We start from the raw sequence: 22,256 nt of genomic DNA on the forward strand, positions 1-22,256 counted from the left end.
TTTTAAACCGTAGCATGATGGTACAAACCAGTGAGTGATTCCAACACCTTGGAAGCAGGGGCAGAGGGATAGGGGAAATGAGGTGCCCAGCCAGACAGAGCTGTGGAGAGACCCTATCTTCCCTGTCTTCTTCCCTTCCTCCTTTTTTGTTAAAGACAAGGTCTCTCACTATGTAATTATCCTTGCTATGTAGACCAGACTGGCCTCAGACTTACAGAGATCCACTTGTCTCTGCATCCCTTGTGCTTTGACTAAAGGTGTGTGCCACCACACCTGGTGTGACACCCTATCTTAAAAAAAGAAAAAAAGGAAAAGAAATTGAGTTGAATAGCAGCATGGTTAGCTCTTAAATCTTATACCCTAGTTGAAACCATTTTGAATTAACATTTAGAGGGTTTTTTGTTTTGTTTTGTTTTGTTTTTAACTTTTTTTGAGAATTTCTTATAGGAGTAATGTATTTACATAAGAGGTTTATACTGAGCCTTTTTTGTCAGAGCATGTTAGCTTAACTTATCCATATTTGGATAATGATGTTAGCTATTCATTTTTATATATAAATTTATTTTTAAAATTTTTATATGTGTTGCTGTTTTGCCCACATTTGGATCTGTGTGAAAATGTCAAATCCCCTGGAACTGGAGTTACAGGCGGTTGTGAGCTGTCATGTGGTTCCTGGGAATTGAACCTGGGTCCTCTGAAAGAGCAGCAATGACTCTTAACCCCTGAGCCATCTCTCTAGCCTGATGTTAGCTATTCTTACTTCATTTAGAATCAGGTGCTTCAACAGGCTTGTTATTTGGGAATGTTGAAGATTTTTGTGAAGACTTTGATAGGTGGCTGATTTTGTTAATAACTTAAGAATTAATACCTAACCTACCTTCTGTATGTTCGGGTTCTTTGGACTCAACCAATCTCTCATCAAAAATGTCTCAGAAGGAAGCAGTTAGTTGTCTGTACTGCAGGCACAGATTTTTTTTTTTTTGTCACTGTTCCTTAAATAGTAGAGTCTCACAGCTATTAGATTTTCAGTGTTGGGTAGCTACATAATCTAGAGTTGGCTCAAAGTATATGGAAGGTTATATACATATATACTTCTGTTGTGTATACATATGCAATACTGAGTATATACATATACATTACTATTGTATGTAAGGGGCTAAAGTGTCTGGTGATTTCAGTATCTGTTAGAGAGTGGTGGTATCCTAGAACCAGTCTCCCAAAGACAGCAAGGGCTGGTGATAAACAGTGTACTGTCCCTGTCATTTTAGGGGATTTGAGTGTTAACAGATATACATATCTAATTCTGTGCTAGTAGATGAATTTAAAATACTCCAAAGTAGTTTATCTTAATTCTTAACATTAAGAATTCATTAGGATAGGCATGGTGGCTGTCATCCTAGCAGTCAGGAATTAGAGTTAGTAGGATCAGTAGTTTCAGATCATCTTCAGCTATGTATGGAGTTCAAGGCCAGCCTGGACTATTTGAGACCTTATCTTAACAACAGCTACCAAAAAGCATCAGTTTGAGTAAAAGATACATATCACTTCATGTCTGAGATTGCCAATGGGAAAATGCTTAGTAACATCGTAGGGACAGGTGAAAGGATTGTTTTCTTAAGTGTCATTAAAGTAATTTTTAGCTTTTACTTGTCATTTAGTATACAACTAAGATTTAAGACATTAAAAAACTGCTTCAACAATTTTTATTATTTATTTACTGTGCAGGGTGGGCATAACTCACATGTGGAGGTCAGAGGATAACTTAAAGGAGTCAGTTCTCTCTTCCCGCCATGTTGGTTTTGGGGCTTGGGCTCAGGTTGTAAGGCTTGGTGGCAAGTGCCTTTACCCACTGGCCTCTCACTGGTCCTGTTATTTTAAAGGGCACTTTTGTTATACCTAGTAGAGCTTATAAGTCATAAATATATATCTCCCTAAAGTGAATGACTAATTGCAAATAATTTTAAACACATAGTACTACGAGTGGCATGAAGCTCATTCTAACTAGCTCTAGCTCCAACCTGTTTTATAATATGACTTCTCTGATCATTGACATTGGAAGTAACTTACCTGTTTTACAGGTATTTTTACATGGGTTTTCTCGTTCAGACCATTCATAACTCATGAAGGAGAGGAGGCAAATATTTTTATCCTTATTTTGGAGTGAAGAAATACAAGTCAAGAAACTTAACTTATGGAGGCTCCTTAGACAAGTTCCTCGCTTCTTTACTCCATATTTTGTGCTTTTTAGTATATACAAAGTATGTTAAATAAACATTTAGTGAATCAATTAGAATAATAATTTTTTTTTCGAGACAGGGTTTCTCAGTGTAGCTTTGGAGCCTATCCTGGCACTGGCTCTACAGACCAGGCTGTCCTCAAACTCACATAAATCCACCTGCCTCTGCCTCCTGATTGCTGGGATTAAAGGTGTGTGCCACCACCACCCAGCTAGAGTAAAATTTTAAAGTAACATGTTCATTAAGGATTTAATGAGAATTAATGGAACATTTAAAATATGTAAGGAATTCTAAAAGTCTCTAGCAAATGTCTACCCAAGACATTGAATGAATTATAAAAAATTATCTTGCATGTATATATCAGATGTGTGTGATTGTAATGTCTATAATCCAGCCATTTTATACCCATACATCCAAGGTATGTGGTATAGCGGATTATGTACCCATATCTATACTTTAAACTCAAATTTTTGCTTCTTTGGGTGTTGTACATCTCAGAGTACAACTGAGTAGAATACTTCTCTAGCAGAAGGTATATCATGTTGTAGGGATAGAGAAACTTAAGAAAAGCTGTTTTGTTTTGTTTGTTTTTTGATTGGTTTTTAATCAAGAAATGTGGAAAGTAGAGTCAGAAGCTTGAGAGTAAACATGATGCTGGATTAGCACAGTGGGGCTCAGAGTGGATCAACCTTGCCATGGCTGTTGTTGAAATCCTTCAGCTTTTAATACACTACTGTGTTTGCTTACAGAATCCAGTTATTAGCGATACACAGAGTTCTCCATAGTCATTTAGCAGATTATCTGGGCTTCTTAATTTAGAGACAAGGAGTGCTAGTATTGTAATTTAAGAAATGGCTCGAGAGAGAAAAACACCATGGGACAGAGCTCGCATGGAGGGGTTTTTATTAGGGAAAGGGAATGGGAAAGGGGGGAGGGGAGGAGGGAGACCAGTCTCTAGGGACAGAAGCAGCAGAAGAGAAAAGAGATGGGGTGGGAGACAGAGAGATAGGCAGAGAAGCAGAGAAAGGAACAGACAGAAAGATGGGAGGTGGGCAGGGCCCTTTAAAAGGGAACATAGTGACTGTGCACAGGTAGTGCTCCTAGTGACAGCAGCTGAGGGGGTATCCTGTCAGAACCCCAAGGGCAGGCCAGTACAGATGTCTGAATATTAACAGCCAGAAGTCATTTGCATAATCACAATCCCTGATAGAATTTTGTCCTGTGTTTTTTTCCTCTTTTGAAGGCAAGCTCTCTGTGGTTGCAGACTTTGGGCTGTAGATGCAGACTTCAAAAAGTCATAGAATTAAATGTGTAACTTATTTGAAAATGAGTTGGAATGGTATAAGTAGACTAAAAGCAGAATTTCTGGCCTCTCCTCGGGGACCAAACTCTGCTACTTATTCTGAAGTACTTAATAATTACAAACTCTTCCATGGCTCCCTGCTAAGCCAAAGTTTGGAAGGCAACTATGGCTCCTTATGTTTTGGTTCTCAAGACCTGGTGTTTAGATGTTTATTGAGTACATGTATGGGTGAGAGAGAAAGAGATATTGGATATGCTGTTGGTGATGAGTGTCTGAGGGTCTGTCCCAGAAAGCAGGAAGAGAAATGCTGACTCACGGGGGAAGAATGCTGACTCACGGGGGAAGAATGCTGACTCACGGGGGAAGAATGCTGACTCACAGGGAAAGAATGCTGACTCACAGGGAAAGAATGCTGACTCACAGGGGAAGAATGCTGACTCACAGGGGAAGAATGCTGACTCACAGGGGAAGAATGCTGACTCACAGGAGAAATGCTGACTCACAGGGGAAGAATGCTGACTCACAGGGGAGAATGCTGACTCACAAGGGAGATAGGAGATGGTGGCCAGTGTTTGTTAAAGAACTTCTTTCAATGAATGGTACTGTGTGGCAGGAATGTAATGGTCTCTCTTCACTTTTCTCCCACAAGTTTTGTGATAAAGGAGGAAAGAGTACAGAAAAACACTCAAAAATGATCATCAACAGAAAGGGAAAAATATTCCTTAAAAGATTCTTTGTCTTTTTGGAAACATTTTGAACAGATACCCCCTTTTTATCTCTGTGCCTGCCCATCCTGTCCAGTTTGTTGACTAAATCATCTTGCACATTGGCTCTGTTGTAAGGGTTTGCCCATGGCTGGCATGCAGACTGTGAAAGGGAGCGGGGGGGGGGGGGGGGAGGAGGACCTGAGACAGAGGCACAGGGAGCTCTCAGGATCATACTGGGCCTCATTCAGCCACCTGACCTACAGTTCATATGGTTTGATGTCACGTCAGCCTCATACACTGTTTCTGTACCTGATAGCTATGTTCTCACAGGAGCCACTGCTAACCCTCAGTATGTCAGAGGAGGGTTCATCGTTTATGCTTTCTAAAGAATTCATTACTGCAACTGTTGCTCTGAAAATGGCAATGGTGCTATATTTTTTATTATTTTAGATCTAATTCTTTTATGGCAATTTGATACCAAGAAATAATGAATAGATTCTTGGAAGCGTTTCGACTAGTTACAATCTAATTATGAAATAGGAAAGATCCTATAGTAATCCTTCTTCATAGTTTAAAAGTGGTCTGTTGGTGCTGTCTGGATGGTAATATTGTGGTTCTGTTTATTAAATGCAGGTGGTGGCTGTTTTAACTGTCAGATGAGACACCAAGTTTCTGCTTTGTTAAAGAAATTTTAGTTTGACCCCAAATTATTTCATTAAACATAACATTAATAACAATAAATTTAATAAATGTCAGTGAACCTCAACACCAATACTTAATGTTTTAAAATAAATGTTATCTTGATTAATATTTTTTAGTATTTAAAAAGCTTTGGCTCAGAGGTTGTAATTTTGAATGTGTTCCACAAGGTGGCAGGGTTGTATGTTTGTAGATTCCCTTTGCTTCCATGTACAACAAGCTCTTGGTTACCCAAATCTAAGTTTTTCTATGTGGTTAAATGTTAAACATTTTATATGCCAGAATCTTAAATTCTAATCTTTCTAAACTGTACTCGGAATATGGGGCAGTAGACAGGGCTGGTTGGAAGGGATAGAGAGGCCCTGGCAAGAGAGTGGACCTTTGCTTTTAAACACCCTGGGATACCAGCTGCTCTTTGTTTGTCTGCATTTGTTTTCCTATTAATGGTGAAGTGAATCATGAACTTCTGGGTTCTGGTGTGGTAGAAAAATGACTGCTTCCTGCAAAATTAAATAGCACTTGATGGCAGGCCAGCCCTGCCTTCTCTCTAGGGTTTTGTGACATGGGTTGTTTGAGGGGCGAAAGCACTATAAAGTCTTGCATTTTCTTTATCACAGGCTGCCATGGTGAAGGGGCACCCTGTGGTTTGCAGAGAGGCATCCTGCAGATGTCAGGTCTGATGATCTAAAGCAGTGTTAAGAGATCTTTCCTGTAATTGTTGAGTGTCTAGGTTGTACACTGTCTCGTGGACTGGAGTACCTCACCAAGGTTTACCAAGACTTCCTTCTTCCACGCCTGCCTTGGGATAACCTTATTTCTCCATCAGTTTTGAAAGGTAAAATTTTCTGGATATAACCATTTTGCCTGAAAGCTATTTACTTTCAGAACTTGAAATAGAGCTCCATGTTTTCCTGAGTTTTTAGGGTTTCTGTTGGGAAGCCCAGTATTACTTTGATGTGTTTGCTTTCCCAAGTACGTTGGTATGGGTTTGTTTTATTTTTTTCTTTGTGTTTCAAGTTACTTTTGGCATCTTGACTGGTGTGTGATGGAGAGGCTCATCTTTAGTCATATCTGTTTTGAATTCTAAATTCCTCTGGTGTTTAGATGCCCATTCCTTTTTTGCGGAGTTCAGAAATGCCTGTAATTTTATTGGATGGATTTCTGTGAGTTCAGTTTTTCCCTAGCTTCTTGTTCCAGCCTATGGAGTATTATGTTTGTTTTCTTGACCTTACCCCAGAGTTGTTGGGATTTGCGATTATACCCTCTTCATTATTGATGTATAGGTGAATTGTTTGTTCATTCTTGTCTTACAGACCTCATAACCTTTTTCTATTGGTTGATCTGTTGGTTTTTATTTGATTCCTTAAGTTTTCATTCCATTTCTTTTATTGTCCTTAAAAAATCTCATTTTCTGGACTGAATTTGTGTTCCATGTTGCTGACTTTTTAAATCCATAACTCGCTGATTTTTCTCATCCGTTTTTGCCATTTCCTTATCTGTTGCTGGCTTCCTTCTCTAGGTCCTGATATGATTTTGTTACTTTATTCATCTCATTTGTGTGTTGTGAGGGAGGTGAGTTGTTCCTCAGTTTTACAGATAAAGTTTTAAAATCTTCAACTCCTACATTGTACTCATTTCTGTATGTTTGGATTCAGTACTTGGTGATCTCTTGGAGAAGGCACATCTCTGGGCTTGTTTGTGCTCTGTGGTTCCTCTTCTGTGGTTTGTACATCTCTTAGTGTGGATAGTTCTCAGTACTGTTTGAGGCTCTTCTTATGGACAGTTTACTCTTGAGAACCTTATCCAAATGGTAAGCCAGCCCTAGGGAAAGCACAGTACCACCCAGAGAGGAGCAAACAGACTGCTGGACCACCACCAACCTGAGCAAGATACAGAACGGACTTAGGATTGGTTACAGCCTGCTAATCATTACCAGTGGCTATACAACAGAAAACCACAAAAGCAGCATAGATGGGGCCGAGAAGGTAAAAATTATCCAGGGCAAACTTAGAGAGGATGACTCTGAGTGGAAAAGAAGTGAAATAAAGAAAGGGGGAGGAAAGGGATGGGCTGAGAAAAGCCAGGTTACACAAAAGAAGGGAGAGGAGAGAAGGCTGTGAAGTGGAAAGACAAAACAGTGAGAAAAACTAAGATGGCCGAATAGTGAAAACATGCAGAAACGAAATTAGATAGATACACGAAGAAGAGCAAAACAGGGAAGCTGCTGTAAAAAAAATCAATACAGTAAACGTACCATGTAGTAGGGGGAAGGATTAGCACGGGGTGTAGAGACAGCCGTGTTGGAGATTGGAGCCATGCAGGTGCAGCAGTGGGGAAGAGGCCTGGGTGAACGTGAGGACTTTTCTGAGTCATGCTGGTACATGGCCTGTACCCGGTGTTCGATATCCACCACAAGTGTCTTCACTTTGGAAGCTGTCCTTTGCCTGTGAGGGTCCTCTGCTAGTTACCCTTAGCTTTGTTGTGTGTGGGCAGATTGTAAAGGGAGTGGGAGAGACAAGCGTAGCCTCACGATCTGCCCACAGACCTGCCTGTGTAAGGCTTGAAAGTCAAAGCATACTTAGCCCTAGTAACTCTGCTGGAGAGATGGAGCTGTGTGTGTGTGTCAGCGTGTCAGCATCCCCCACCCCGACCCCAGCCAGTGTCGAGCCTCGCAGTGGATAAGTGCCTTCAGTGGTTGATCTACTCGCCAACCTCAGGCACAGGACTGTCCAGCTCCAGAGCTGTTCTTTGTTACAGGTTCTGCTCTCACCCAAGGAAGGTGAGGCTACGTTTCCTTGGACATTTCACTCTTTGTGCCAACCCTCTGCCTGTGGTATGGCAATGCCAGGCCTTCCCACTCCAACAGCTGCCTCCCCTGGCTGTCTCTCAGGTTTTGGCTGTGTGGCTTGAACTCCGGGTTCTTGACTTGTGATTGTTCATGGTCTTGGACCCCAGGAAGGTTCCATTATATGTTGCCTCTCAGATGGGTCTAGCCAGGGCCCTCTGATCACAGACTATCAAAATGGGATCCCTGTCCTCTGCCAACTTGCCTTCCAGAGGAGACACTGTCTCACCAATTCCTGAACTGGACTTAAGGTTTTGGAGAGCTACTGGCCATTCAGCTTTTTTGATTTTCAGAGCTGACTCGTCCTGTGAGGAGGACGCCTGTGCTTTCCCTAGGGCTGGCTTACCATTTGGATAAGATTCTCCATCCCTGCCCTTGAACTGCAGCTGCAGCCTGTTTGGCCTGGCTTCATATTGAAATCACCTGGGAAACCGACCACACGCCAATCACTAAAATTGGAACCTTGGAGAGGCAGGCTTTAGCATCTGTATTCTATAAAATCTTCCTGCTTGATTCCAAAGTTCAGCCAAGGTTGAGAACCACCGAATCGGGCTTATTCCTGTCTCACTACACAGAATATTGTGTCTCTGTGATAAGTGAACCAACTTCCTAGTCTGCTGAGGTCTTCTTCGTGGGTGACTCGAGAGCTCATGACAGAGTCCTCAGGGTAAGGAGAAAGCTCACTTAACCTACTTGGTTGCAGGGAGCCAAGCGCAGCCTTTGTGATCTTCCCACATTGGGTGACGGTCTTTATATCTTACTGTCCACACTATAAAAATAAGACAGTGGAGGCACAAAACTGAGTGGCGACCAACTACTTGGTAGAGCAGTTTTGTAACCAGAGCACTGGACAAAGAAAAAGCTGGTATCAGCTCGGTATAGCTGTAGGCTCTGAGGGTGGACATAAAAAAACACAAAAGATTAGACTGAAATGCCAGCAGCCTTGTAATGGCAGGTGGCCCTGAGATAGTACAGAGGGAAGCAAGCTCCAAGCCAATAGGCTAAGGTGAGCTTGGGTAGGTGGCAGTGAAACCTGGCAGAGACTTTTCAGTTTGGTTGAGTACAGAGTGAAAGAATGGTTGCATGCTGCTCTGGCTGGTATTGTGAAGGCAAAGCCCCTGGCGGGGCTTCTAAAGCTTTTTCTACTTTCAGCCCCCACCCAGAAGAGATTTTCATGTGGCCCCAGGTATATATTCACATAAAATTCTTGAGGTCCTCTAATCAAAAGCCACACATCAAAATGGCTGCTGTAAAATGTCATCCGGAGAGGAAACTGTTTCTCTGTAATGGGATTCCTGTAACACCAATAAATAAAAGACCCAGAGACTGGTATTGGGTTCAAGCTTCAAGCTGAATATCAGAAAAGCAAAGCAGCCAGCCACTAGCTCTCAGCTCTAACTCAGGCTGAAAGGGCTGATCCACTCAAGAGCTCTTCAACAAGTCTCAAAATGCTGCCTCTCCTCAGTGTGGCTGGAGAACAAAAAGCCTCTCTGAGACTTTGCTTCTGTCTTATATACATTTCCCTAATGTTGGGATTAAAGATGTGAGCTATAATTCTCTTTTAGACTGATTCATTCTTGTGTAGATCTGGGTGGCCTTGGACTCACCTTTTAATCCTGAGTCCTGAGATTAAAGGTGTGTACCTGGCTTCTATGGCTTGTGGCTGACTTTGCCTTCTGAATCTTCAGGCAGGTTTTAATAAATCAGAAACAATGTCTCACTACAGATTCCATAGTTGTTTTTGTGCTGACCCAGCTCTAAGACCAGGCATGTATGGGCTGCTGTGCCACCATCTCTGGTTTTAAGTGATCTCTGATATACATTTTTAAATTTTCATGCATCTAAAATTTTTATTAAAATTATGTATGAGCTTGTAACATTTTACTTTTCTCAGATAAACAGGTGTTTTGTTTTAATTTCTTAGGCTTAATGGATCTGACATTGTATTCTTTCCTGTATTTTCTTCTCTTTAGGTTTTAGGGGTTACGTGTTTGGGGAGAGGTGTATGTGTGTGTCTTTGTGTCCAAGAGCATGTTCTGTGCTGGTCCTCTAAATTTTATGGGCTCATTTTCACATGGAACTAGAACCTGTATCAAGTGCTTACAAGCACCTGGTTGAATGCTCCAGGTATACCTCGAAGATGACTGAGTGAGCCCCTCAGTCTGCCTGTGTGTCTTGGTGTTGGATAAGGTTCAGTCTGTTTAGATTTGTGCAGTACTTTTGTTTATTGCCATGTTCAACCATGTGAATGGTGTATTGGGATAGATGGTCGTATGGGCCTGCCTGTCTGTCTGTCTGTCTGTCTATCTATCTATCAATCTATCTGTACACACACACATATACATATATATGTACATATATACACATACATATATATAATCTTGGACATCTGCTATAAAGCAGTCTCAGTGGAGGGCTCAAAAGACTTTTAGAAACCTTGCTTGAAAAGATTTCGATGTGATGAACTACCTTTTCCCTCCATGAAAATGGATGAAGTTGAAGTCGTTACCATATTTCTTTCTTATTTGGTTAAAGCTGGGTTCATTTTCTTTTTGGTAGTGTTTGCTCAGAAGTAGTTTTTAACAGCTGTCTAATCATGTGAATTCCTGATGAGAGTCAATGAGTTCATGAAATTATCTATACCAAGACTTAAATAAGAGCTATCTTCGTGTGTGTAGAGCATAAACTTTGAGGCAGATAGTTCTATGATTGGGAAACATTACTTATTTGTACTTAAGACAGGAAAGTGGGTATTTTGGAAGGTGAGAATATCCCAAAATGATTCTTGAAGAAGCTAGCTTAGACTATGAGGCAGTCTATAACACCCATTGCTAGTAAGTGCTCACGTGACTTCTGAAGTGCAGAGTGATGTCAGTCATACATCCCTCTAACTCAAAGAAGAGCCAGTCCTCCAGATACCCAGATCAAAGAGCAAGACGGGTTGTTTGTACCACATGCTGGTTACTGTGCATTCCCATGATGCTTCATGCCAGCATGGCTTTGCTGTGGGGTCCCTGACTATCAGAGATGCTGTGTCCTTAGCTGTTCCGTGTGACAAGCTCTTCTGTGGTAGACTCATTCCTTCCAGTCCTGCACAAATTTACTTCTCAAGGAGTTCTTCCTGGAAGACTAAATCCCTGGACATCTTTGACCTTGCTCACGGCAGCTCAGTCCCCTCAGTTCCTCCCACTGAGTCACACACCACCTAGGTACCTATTGACAGGCTTGCTTTTCAACCCCAGTGCAATGTGGGTTTCATGAGCACAGAGCTCTGCCCATTTGGTTCCTGGTGATAAGGGTACCTCAGAGTTGTGTTAAGTGGGGTAATGTGTGTAGAACCAGCCTACTGAGTAGTCTCCACTCTCATGGAGGTATGACCGTACAGTAGGTATTCTGATAATCACCACGCGCTCTGTCCATGGGGAACTCCTGCCCTAGGCTGTAGAGCCAGGCTGCTCCACAGTCTGGAGTAGTCTAACTTTTCTGATACTATGGGTACTTTGATACTTCAGACACTTGTAGCAGCGTGTGACTTCTTAGTGTCATGTTGATGAACAGCTCTTCTCAAGGCCAACACAGGCTTTGCTTGTGTCAAGGTGTTTGGAACAGAGAAAGGAGGACCTGTCTGCCCCTGCCATTGAAGTGACATCCTTCTGGGCAACCCTTAGTGATCTGGCAAGGCCAGGCTGAGTCCTGTGCAGCTCCGTGAGGTCTTTCCTGTCCCTCTGCAGCCAGGGTGACCCTCTGCCAGCAGTCTGCTTCACTCTCTGTATGACTGCCAGGAGTGTTTGTGTCTCAGCTCCCTGGAGAGAAAAACACCTCATGGTTTGATTTCTTGTGATTGCTGCCGCTAATTGTGCCTATTGACTGGCCCTTTCACCATGGTGGCAGGCTTCTCTTTACCAGGCTGTCAAACCATTTCCATCACTTCCCAATACCTTTTGGGCATTTTAATTGTCTATTAGTGTTTACAAAAGGCAACAGCTCAGTTCTTTCCATTGTGAACCACACTCTTGTGTCGCCTACTCATCCCCATAGAGGAGAATGATCTGGATCCCGGCCTCTGCAGCTGGGCCTTGTTTGCCTCCTGCACTTCCCTCCTCTTAGCAGGTAGTGCCAGCTAGCATGCAGGCGCTGGGAAGAAGAACAGAGGCGTTCCTGTGCCTGTCACAGTGTTCTCTGCTGCGTTGATTGCCACGGCTTCTGTCTACCTCTGTCCATCCAGTGGACTCTTTAGTGGACTCTCTCACAGGACACCTTTGGTGAAGAACACTTAGTTCACTTGTCATCGTAAATTTGACTTGTCTTTCTTCCCTGCCCTCGACTGCCAGGTCATCTCTGTCATTTTGGTATCCTCATTTAAGAGACTACTCTCACAGGCAAGGATTTTGAAAAAAAATGACTTAACCCTAGCCACCTCCTGTCTCTTCCCGTAGACGGGCAGAAAGCTCAGATGTCTGCCAAATAGCTGCCCTCACGACACGTGATTCTCCAGCTCCACTCTTAACTTCACCCATTCTCATGGATATTTTTGCCATATCAGATCTTTAAACATTTTTCTTAAGCCCACTTTCTCCTAAGTTCTAGACCGTGCTTCCCACTGGCCACCGTTTCCCAGAGCCTGTTTCTCTTCCCCAGCTATAGTGTCTGACTGGTTAATGACATCACCTTCCATACATTCCCACAACAACCTGGAAAGCTGAGGGTCATCTGCCTGCCTTACTTCCCACCAGCTGCCACCTATGTGTCTCCCTTCCCTCATGGTCTCTTTCTTTCTTACTTCCTCTCCTGGAGTCCTGTACATTGTCAGTGACCCTACTAAAGCACACATCCCGTTGCATTCCCCGCTGCCAGGAATCCCCGTCTCTCCACAGCCTGTCAGACCACGGCCTGTTTCAACCCTCGACCCTGTTATACTTCTCTCTGCACCTCCCACCCGACCTCCGTCTTCCTGCTCAGCTCCTGAATGGCAGGAGGGCTTGGCATGGCTGCTGCCTGGCCCAGCATTTGTCTGGCCATTCTTTTTCACACATGTTCTCACTGTCCCCCACCCCCACCCCCAGTACCTTGTTTTCAAGGTCCAGAGAGGGTCTTCTGCTCTCAGAAACCCTCTGTAACTTCTCCCTCTGAACCATCATCCTAGATGTGTACCCTGTTATATCAGATGGCACACCCTCCCACCCTGCCCCCGAGTCACTGAAAGCAAGGGCTCTGACTCATTCATCTCTGTGACTTTAGTTCCTGGCCTTTTGGTCTCGTTAAATAAGAATGGACAAATGAATGAAAGACGACCAAAGAGAACTAAAAATTCTTGTTCGTATCCTTCTAGCAAAAATGTATTATATTGGTCCTTAAAAAAATAGTAACTTAACAAATTTTACTGTTAAAATTATTGTATGTGAGTGTGTTGTGGAGGGGGGGTTGTGAGTGAGGGTTGCACATGCACAATGCGTGTGGAGAAGTCAGGACAACTTTATGGAGTCCTTCTCTCCTCTCATCCTCACATGGGTCTGGGGATGTTGACCTCACTGCCAGGCTTACATTGTCTGGTGGCAAGTGCCTTTACTGCCAAGTCACAAGCTGCCACCAATGGCAGCGAGTTCCTCTTCATTGGCCACGGCCCTCTCAGTTCTTTATTCCCTTTGTCCTGTTGTACCCTTTCCCTTACTGAGTTGTCACTAATGAAGAATTTAATGAGGTCAGACTTGCACACAGACGGTGTGTAAGGGGCACCTCCGAGCCACGGGAGTACTGGGTTAGCACAAGGCTTATTTCCGGGACATGCTGCTTAGCTGTTCTGCTTTACTCCTGGCCACATGCCCTAGAGACATAGCCTGCCTGTCTGCCTTCTTTACAAAGTATCATTCCCTCAGTTCACTTGAACTCTCTCAGGCCCTTCTCACAGCTCCTGAAGGCTCTCGGAAGAACTTGTAGGGCCTATGACATCACCATTGAACATCTTTCTTAGGGATGTCTGTACTGCAATGTGCCAGCCTGCAGCTGTGGTGAGCCTTGCTCTGCCAGGACTTTGTCCAACGCCTGGAGAGACTGCAGAGCTTGCTGCCTCTGGGATTGCAAGTGTCTGATCAGCCTGCCCTGCACCCTTAGCAGAAGGATTGGGAGAGTCAGTCTCCACTCAGACTAGACACCCTGCACCATACTGTAGGCTCTGGGGCTGCATCTGGGCAGGGTGTGGGTTTCCAGTCTCGTGGGTGATTTCCTCATATGTAAATAGGGAGGCTTTAGATGACTACCAAGGTTCTGCTGAATTGGATGGTGGTCCTTCACCTTCTGACCTCTTTACCATCCCGGCTCTCATATCTGATGATTTAGATCTCTGTGCTTGATTCTGGAATTTCTGGTCTATACTTCTAATTATATAATCTACTGAGAAGCGTTTCTGTGCGTGGGTAAGTCATAGACACATCATGTCTTGAGTCTCCATTTCTAAACCTACAGAATAAGGCTATCAAAACAAAATGATAAAGACTGTTTCTCTCTAAAATTCTGACTAGCTCATAGAGTTAGAGGAAACTCTCCCGTGAAAGTCCACAACTAGTGTCCAGATAGGCCATCATACAGACATGTGTCCTTCATCAAAGCAGAAGAGTTCACTGAACACACAAAAGTGGCACGGTGTTGTCTTCTCCAGTGCACTGGCAGTCTTCACTACACTAGACATTCAGGAGCTGTGTGCCACCCCCTATTTTATCTCTGTAAATAAAACTATTCAGCTGAGTGGTGTTAGGGTCACCAAGGGACTGACTATCAAACGCCCTTGCTGAGTCTGTGTACATAGGAACATGGGCTGATCTGGCCCCCAGCGCCTCATCTCTGCTGCTTCCCACTGTTACCCTCATGTTAGATTGAGGCAACTATTTTTAAGGTGTGTAAGGGACCTCCGATCACCTATTTCCATGGCTGTGTAAAAGTAAAGGGAAATACTGTTCATTTTTGATAGATGTGCATGAAATTCTTGAAATAGAACCATAATCAAGACAATTTTCACTTCAGATGTTTCTTATGGAATGTCATTTAGCTTCTAAATCTGGGGTGTCATTTTCGTCTGTGGCTCCTGATTTTCATAATCTACCACCATTTAGCAAAAGTGGTATTTATGAAGAAATTTGGCTTTGGAATGTGATGATTCTCACCAAGATGAAGAAAAGATTAACTATTTGAATTATTCTGCCTGGAGACTTGGAAGGGAGCTCCCACAGCAAGCGTCCTTAGAATGGAAGGGATGCTTACACCTTCCCTTCTGGGCTAGCTGTCTTCTGTCCCTACTGCTTTTCCCTTCCCTAGGACGTCATATTTAAATGGGACCCAGTGCTTTGCAGCCTTTTGCACCTGGCATCTTCCTCTTAGTGTGTTATATTTGAGATTTGCTCATGCCCTTAGTAGTTAAGTACTTCGTTTCTCTTTACTACTGAGTGGTAAAACCCCATTACATTAGCTGGGGACATGGTTACCTAGTTTTCAGTGTCGTTTATGGTGCTTATGATAAACCCCTCCGGGCATGCACATGCAGATTGATTTCATAATTTGAGCTGGAATTACTGGCTTTGATGAAGTGTGTCTAACTAACTGTTCAAAAGCACTTGTGCTCTCCTAGTATGTGGGGTCACTGCCCCACCTGACTGTTGGTGCCGGTGTTTGCAGGTCAAAGATGGTAAAGTTATATTTTAACCACACTGATAGGTGCACTGTATAATGGTATCTCGTGGCTTTAGTTTGCATTTTTGTAATGACTGGTGCTTAGTGTTTTTTCCATTTGTTTATTTGCTTCTAAAAATATATTTATCTTTGTTGTTTGCCCATTTTTCTCATGGGCTGTTGAGTTCTGAGTTTCTTACACTATTACCTTAAAGTTGCTTGCAGTACTCTTGTATTGCCGACTTCAGAGAACAAACCGCATTTCCGTGGTAGCCCAGTTGTCACTTCCTTTTTCTTTTTCGATTGTGATTTTAGGGTTATGTCTAAGAAGTGTTTGCTAACTAACCTTAAGGGATGAATGATTTCTCCTGGTTCAGGATTTTATATTTACTCTATGATCTATGTGTGATTAATGTTTCATATGTGTGAGGAATAGTTGAGGTGGGTTTTTGTTTGGTTTTGTTTTCCTTTTTCTGCTCTTGAATTTTGACTTTATTCAATTGTCCCAGGACCACAGGAGCAGTTTTTGAAAAGCTACCGCTTCTTCATGGAATTCTTACATTTGTGTGAAAAATCAACTCGCCATTATGTATTGATCTATTTCTGACTTTTCCCTTCATAACCATAATATATTGCTGGAACTGTCTCCTCTCTGGTATTGTTTCCAAGCAGAAGGCCAGCTGGAAACTGCTGTCTCGGTTTGTGACAGTTGCTCTCCGTGGCCGTTTCTAAGATTTTCTTTTGACTGGATTTAGGCACTCACTTTGGCTAGCGGCAGGATTTCTTGCCTTGGGGTTTGTGTGGATTATTAGGGTCAGTGCTGTATAAAGTCTGAGGAAAGCTGCCATGATTTCCTAAAGGAGTTGTCCTTGACCTGTTTTCTAGGGATTCATTACTGAGATTGTCCCCACTTAGATCTGCCATGGCCTGGGCCTCCCCTCCTTCCTTTTTAACGTACAGTTTTTTTTTCTGTGATCCATTTTGAATAGTGTCTATTGTTCGTGTAGCATGGACACTTCTGCCAAGAGGTCTGCGCTATCATCCCACCCAGTGTATCTTCTCAAATGCTGTTGTTTTCATTTTAATTTAATCTGAGTTTTCATTGTGTTTTTGCACCTGTCTTAATATGCTAATTCCTCTGCCCTACCCTGTTTCTAATATCTATGTCTACAAGTTCTATCATCTTTGTCACATGTAGTCATTTAGATGATTTTTTTGTTTGTTTTTTTGTATTGCCAATCTTGTCTTCTGTTTGTGTATCTCTTATTTTTTATCAAGTTCTGGGCATGGGAACTGATGTTGGAGAGTAGTTTTTCCATAGGCCCTTCCCCACAGAATTTGGCAGTGTTCTCTGACCATTTGCTGCTCTAGACTTGGATTTTTTTTTCACTCAGGCTTCCACAGCCCTCACCAGTCAAGTCCTGTATGATTTCTTACTCTTGCTCTGCTCTTCAGCCATGGCTGTCCCAAGTCGGGTAGTTTCCTAGATGCTTGTTGGTAGGTGGTCAGTATGCCTGTGTTTGCATTCTTCCTTCTGTTTGTGTACTTTAAAAGATTTTCCTTATCCAAGCCCAAAGAATGATAGTGTGAATGTAAAAACAATTAGCATTTCCCCTTTCCCACCCCATAGCTGTTTCTCAGGTGCAGCTATTTCTAATGTTTTATACCTCCATATTTCTCTGTGACATTTTTTTTCAGTTTTGAGCATTAGATGAGCAAGTTATGATAAATATAAATGCAATTTAGTTCTTTTAAGCTATTCACACACTACATATATTCTTTCTATCACCTCTATAAATTTAATGGATTTTTTGTTTGTTTGTTTTGATCTCTAAAATAATGATCATATAGATTGGAGGAGGTATTTAGAATTACTTTTGAATTTGTAGACTGATTCCCTGAGAACTGTCATACCTAACTAGCAACAGCTGCCCAGCCCCTGCAGACCTGGTTTAGCCTCCCCATTCTCTTGCTCCTGCAGTCTCCCTCCTCCATCAGGCCACCCAGGCACCAAGCAGCTGCTCTGTGGGCCTGCCAGGTCACAGCCTTCTGGCCCATCAGTACCCTTTCCCAGGGTCTGACCTCTCTGCCTTTGGCTGTGGTGTCCCCTGCTCACTGTTTTTTTCTTGATTTCGGTCTCCATCTTATTGTATAAAGTATCTTTAAAATGTTATTCTAACTTCGTACTAGGGAGATAATTTGGCTCAGTGAGAACCCCAAACAATGAAGCCACTTCTCTCACAACTTTGTTCCATGGTTTTCTGGCAGCTGTAAACACCATTTTTCCTGATACTACTTTCTGTTGGTAATTTGCCTTTTCTATCTGAGCTTTTGGATTTGCCCCTCCATCCTGGTGTCTTTGTTTTGCTTTATTTTTTACCATCTCGGGAATTTGATCATCTCATTTCATCTGGAGACTTGTGATTTTCAAGTTCTGGGCCTGTTCTTAGACGGTTCTCTGGAAATTCCCTTTTCGCTGTTCAGCATCTTAGAGCACACCCTGCTTGCATGTTGGCTTTTCAGAGCCATTCTCTACATCTCTGGTCTTTTCATTCTCTCTTCCTTTTGTTCTACATCTGGGAAGACTTCACCCTTAGCCAAAAGAAGTTGAATTTAGCAGCTTTTCATCTTTTGGTGACATTAGGTCTTGTTGAGACAGTGTGCAAAGAAAGTTGAATTCAGCAGCTTTTTCATCATTTTGGTGACACTATGTCTTGTTGTGACAGTGTGGGAGGGAACTGTCACTAAAGCAGTATGCACTGTTTATCTGTCCATTTTTAAGGTATTTCTATTTATTTTTAGTACTGCTTTAAATTGACAGGTAAATTATACACAGTGATATTTAACATGATTTTCATACATATCTATATTCATATAAAGTGGGCTAGTTTAATTTGGCTCACTGTCAAATGCACGACGTCACATGCTTTGAGTTTTGTGAGGAGAATACCCAGCATCCACCGCTCCTCGCTTCTTTAAAGGGTACAGTTATCCTCATTAACTGGTGCTGCTATGCTAGTCACCAGGTCTCGTGACTTATTCTGAGATTGTATAGCTTTGGACCAGCATCCCTTCATTCACCTCTTCTCCACCACCCTCGCCTTGGTAACTACTGTTCTGCCCTCTGCTTCAGTGAGATCAGCCTCTTTAGACGTGAGGCCATGTGATATTTGTCTTTGACTGCCAAACTCTTTAAGTTAAACTCTGTGGTTCCATCCATGATAGGACTTTATTTTGATGGCTAAGGAGTATTTCTGTCTCTGTTCTCCTCTCTGCTCTGTCTCTGTGTCTGTGTTTATCACATCTTCTTTGGCTAGGAAATCTGTGGTTTTGTTAAACTTGTCATTCTGCTTCTGGTTTCTAGGAACCTGGGAAAGTGAGGTGACCAGGGGTCCCTAGACAAGAGCAGTTTGGTCAGGTTACAGGGTGCATACCTTCCCTGCTTCCTTGGCAGTCCCTAGATGGTGAAAGAGGTTCTACATCATTGGATCCCTGCTTCAGCCAGTGCTGGTTAAGTGCTAAGATCACCTTGGACCCTTAGAGGCCCTGCCTCTGATCCTCTTCCTCATTCCGCATGTTTGACACCAACAGCAGAGGTCGCTGGGCTGTAATCCATTCAGAGACTCATATGCAGACCACAGTAGCAAATTTCAAACGCCTGTGCCTTTTACTGTACTCGAGGAGTCCTCTGAAGCTGTCTTGTGTGGGCCATGCATTGGGGAGTGTCTTCTGAAGGGCTGCTGCAGTTCCCTTGTCCTGTCTCAGCAGACCTCTGGGAAAGTCTTAGACATTCTGATCCAGTGGTTTTAGTTCATGAGGATTTCCTCTATTTTCTTTGCCTCTGTTTTCAAGTTACATATTCCTCTCATATAAAATCCAGTTTAAGGGAATCTAGCATATGAAAGATGTGTTTTGGTTTTTTTTTTTTTTCCCTATTCTTTGGTCCAACCAGTTCTCCAGAAGTACACGGGCACACACACACACACACACACACACACACACACACACACACACACACACACACAATTCCAGCTGGGAATCTTAACTTCATGTGTTTATGTGACCCTAGAGGATTTTGCTTCTGTTTGTAGCTCCCTTTACATTTAAGGTGTGTCTCTCTGTAATACCGACCCTTTCCTCTAGAGTTGGTGTTCAGTTGAAATATTTAAAAGGATACAGACTGATAGTTACAACTTTAATTTTCCCAGCACAGAAACTGCAAAGGACTAATAATAACCCCACTTAGCATTCATGGACATGGGAACCCATGCTTATTTAATGGGTTATTATGACCGTTCGGCTTTACTTACTGTGTTCCCTTTTACTGAAAACTGGGCCTTCAAGCAGCTCACATTATAAACTACAGGTTTACTAACATTTTAATTCAGAAGCAAACCCTAACATGAAATATAATATAAAGAATATTGTTTTGTAGCCTCTTCTTGGGCTGTATCCAATATATTTTGTATTTAATTGCCTTAAGATGGTTTCTGAAACCAAGTTGTCCCCTGGCCAGCCTTGGGTCAACCTCAAAGATTGTCCCAAAGACTTTGACTACAGTTTTAGGAAAGGATGATCCTTGAGGGAGAAGAAGCCCCATCTTGAGAGAGAAGGGGTTCATGCTGCGTGTGAGTGTAGTATATTTATGTTTCATTTTTATTTTGGAATTATATGTGATGAATACACTTGCTTATGGATTAGAGTGGTTCCAAGCAGTTGGTAATTTTTCTTCTCTGTTTTTATAACTTTATGCCATTAGAGGGCAGTATTGTAGAGGTTAAAATTTTCTCAAACTGCAAACAGTACATAAATGTAATCATCAAACTTATTTGTTATATGTTAACAAATCATAGTCTTCATTGATACATCTTCACAGATATGTAAATTATTAGAGGTAATTTTTGCTCCTTATGACCATGATTTGGTGGCGTTAACCTGGTTGCTGTGACAAGGGTGAGCCGGCAGCATCTCTTGACTGCTGAACTATTTTTAATCACCATCAGATTCTCTCTACATTTTTACTGGTTCTAGACACACTGCAAATGAGCAAAGGCTACATATAAGGAATTGTATGCTTTTTGGAAAACGTCCTTGACAGTATTTCAATCCCTCTGATGTAAGAAAACTAAGGATTAAGTCTTGGCGGAATTGCCATCTCACTTCGAAAACCCTTTGCCTTAGGGACTAGCTGAAAATAGATCTGTTCGGGATTGGACCTGTAGATTGACTCTTCTAGCTATAAATGGAAGAAGGCATAATTACTAGTGCAGTTAGGGTGATGCGATTTTAAGGCTTACAACTCTGGAGACATTTGGGGAAGGTTCCCTGCACTTCATCTTGTGGATTCCTTTGATTTTTATTTGCCTAGCAAAGAAAACTGCAATATTGCTTTCTATACGTAAGTGATAAATTTTACGTGATGCTATCTGCCACCAAAAAAGGCAGCGCTGTAATAATCCTTTGAACTCATTAGCATTGAAAAGGAATTCCTACAGCAGGGTTATTATCTTTGCACATAATATAGCCTTTAAAGCCTCCCGTTACTGCTTCTTGTAAGAACCCAGTAATTGAAATCGAGACGCTGGCGTTCCTGAGTCTTAGTGGTGGGACTGGGCATGCCCAGTAAGTAGCTCCGCCGTGCTTGCAAATAGCAAGCTTGCAGGGTTCAGCGCCTCGGGGACTGGCGGCTCTGGAGACAGGTCTGACTTCTTTAGACGTAAGCATGCGGGCACCGGGCGCTTTCGGGGACCCTGACGCGGCCCTCGGAGGAGGCGGCGCCCAGTTCCCCCCCCACCCCCACCCCGCCTTGGGCACCGGGAGGGGCCGCAGCCCGGGAACGCGCGGGGCGGGCTTATGGCTCGGCCAATCGGCGCGGCGCCTCGCCGCCTATATGTGGCGCTGGGGCCGGGCGGCCTCCTCTAGAGGAGTGGAGCCGGCTGCCGGGTTGGAGCGAGTCGCCGCAGCAGACGCCGGGTCATTTTTGCCAGCGCTGCTGTGCGGTTCTCACGCCCCGGGCTGCAGACAGCTAGGAGGCTTTCTCTAGTCTCAACCAGGCTGCGGGTGCTCCCTCCCTTCCTCCCTCCCGCTCGCTCCTCTTTTTTTTTTTTTTTTTTTTTTTCCACGAGGGTGTTTTTGGCTGCATTTGCATGAAATCCCAATGGTGTAGACCAGTGGCGATGGATCTAGGAGTTTACCAACTGAGACATTTTTCGATTTCTTTCTTGTCGTCTTTGCTGGGAACTGAAAACGCTTCTGTGAGACTTGACAATAGGTAAATGTCAGCTGGGATAGTTGGTTTAAAATTGACTCAAGAGTAAATTGACTTGCGGGAATGCAGGTACAGGATAGCCATGCGAATTCCTTTGTCCATGCCGAGGGTTACTGTGACATAGACGTTGCTTTTTGAAATGGCTAAAAGATCCTTATTTTCACAGATCTGGCTCGAAAACAGGCTTTCTCTCATTATGTAATTTAGCCCTTTGTGGCTCCCTAAAATAGGGAAATGCCTGGATATTCGATAGTTGCTAGTAATTTGGAGTATTATGCATTTTGTAGCGTTAAAGGATATTCGAAATATGATGCTTGTAACGCCATTTGAATTCAGAGATCTTATTCTGGATGTTGAAGATCAATTCCATTTACCGATGATCTCTTTTTTTTTTTTATCCTCTCTTCCAGCTCTGGTGCAAGTGTGGTAGCTATCGACAACAAAATCGAGCAAGCTATGGTATGTACTGATTAAAAATTACTTGAACTCAGCGTGGGCACAGCACAAACCCGGAGATGTCTTGGAAGGACCATTGCATCCC

At 42.9% G+C, this 22,256-nt stretch overlaps 1 protein-coding gene across 2 annotated transcripts in view; it reads left to right on the forward strand.

The window, feature by feature from the left end:
* Positions 1-22,256, forward strand: part of LOC100769471 (TSC22 domain family protein 1) — a 94,309-nt gene that overhangs the window by 69,664 nt on the left and 2,389 nt on the right. Inside the window, exons 1-2 of one of the 2 annotated variants that reach the window (XM_027390118.2) lie at positions 21,384-21,718; positions 22,126-22,174. In XM_027390118.2, coding sequence (XP_027245919.1) covers positions 21,594-21,718; positions 22,126-22,174 — 174 coding nt within the window. In that variant the 5' untranslated portion in view covers positions 21,384-21,593. Of the gene's footprint in view, positions 1-21,383; positions 21,719-22,125; positions 22,175-22,256 lie in introns of those variants that run through there. The other variant, XM_027390115.2, reaches the window with a different exon arrangement.

The sequence above is a fragment of the Cricetulus griseus genome, assembly GCF_003668045.3.
Source record: "Cricetulus griseus strain 17A/GY chromosome 1 unlocalized genomic scaffold, alternate assembly CriGri-PICRH-1.0 chr1_1, whole genome shotgun sequence".
In the NCBI taxonomy this organism is placed as follows: Eukaryota; Metazoa; Chordata; class Mammalia; order Rodentia; family Cricetidae; genus Cricetulus; species Cricetulus griseus.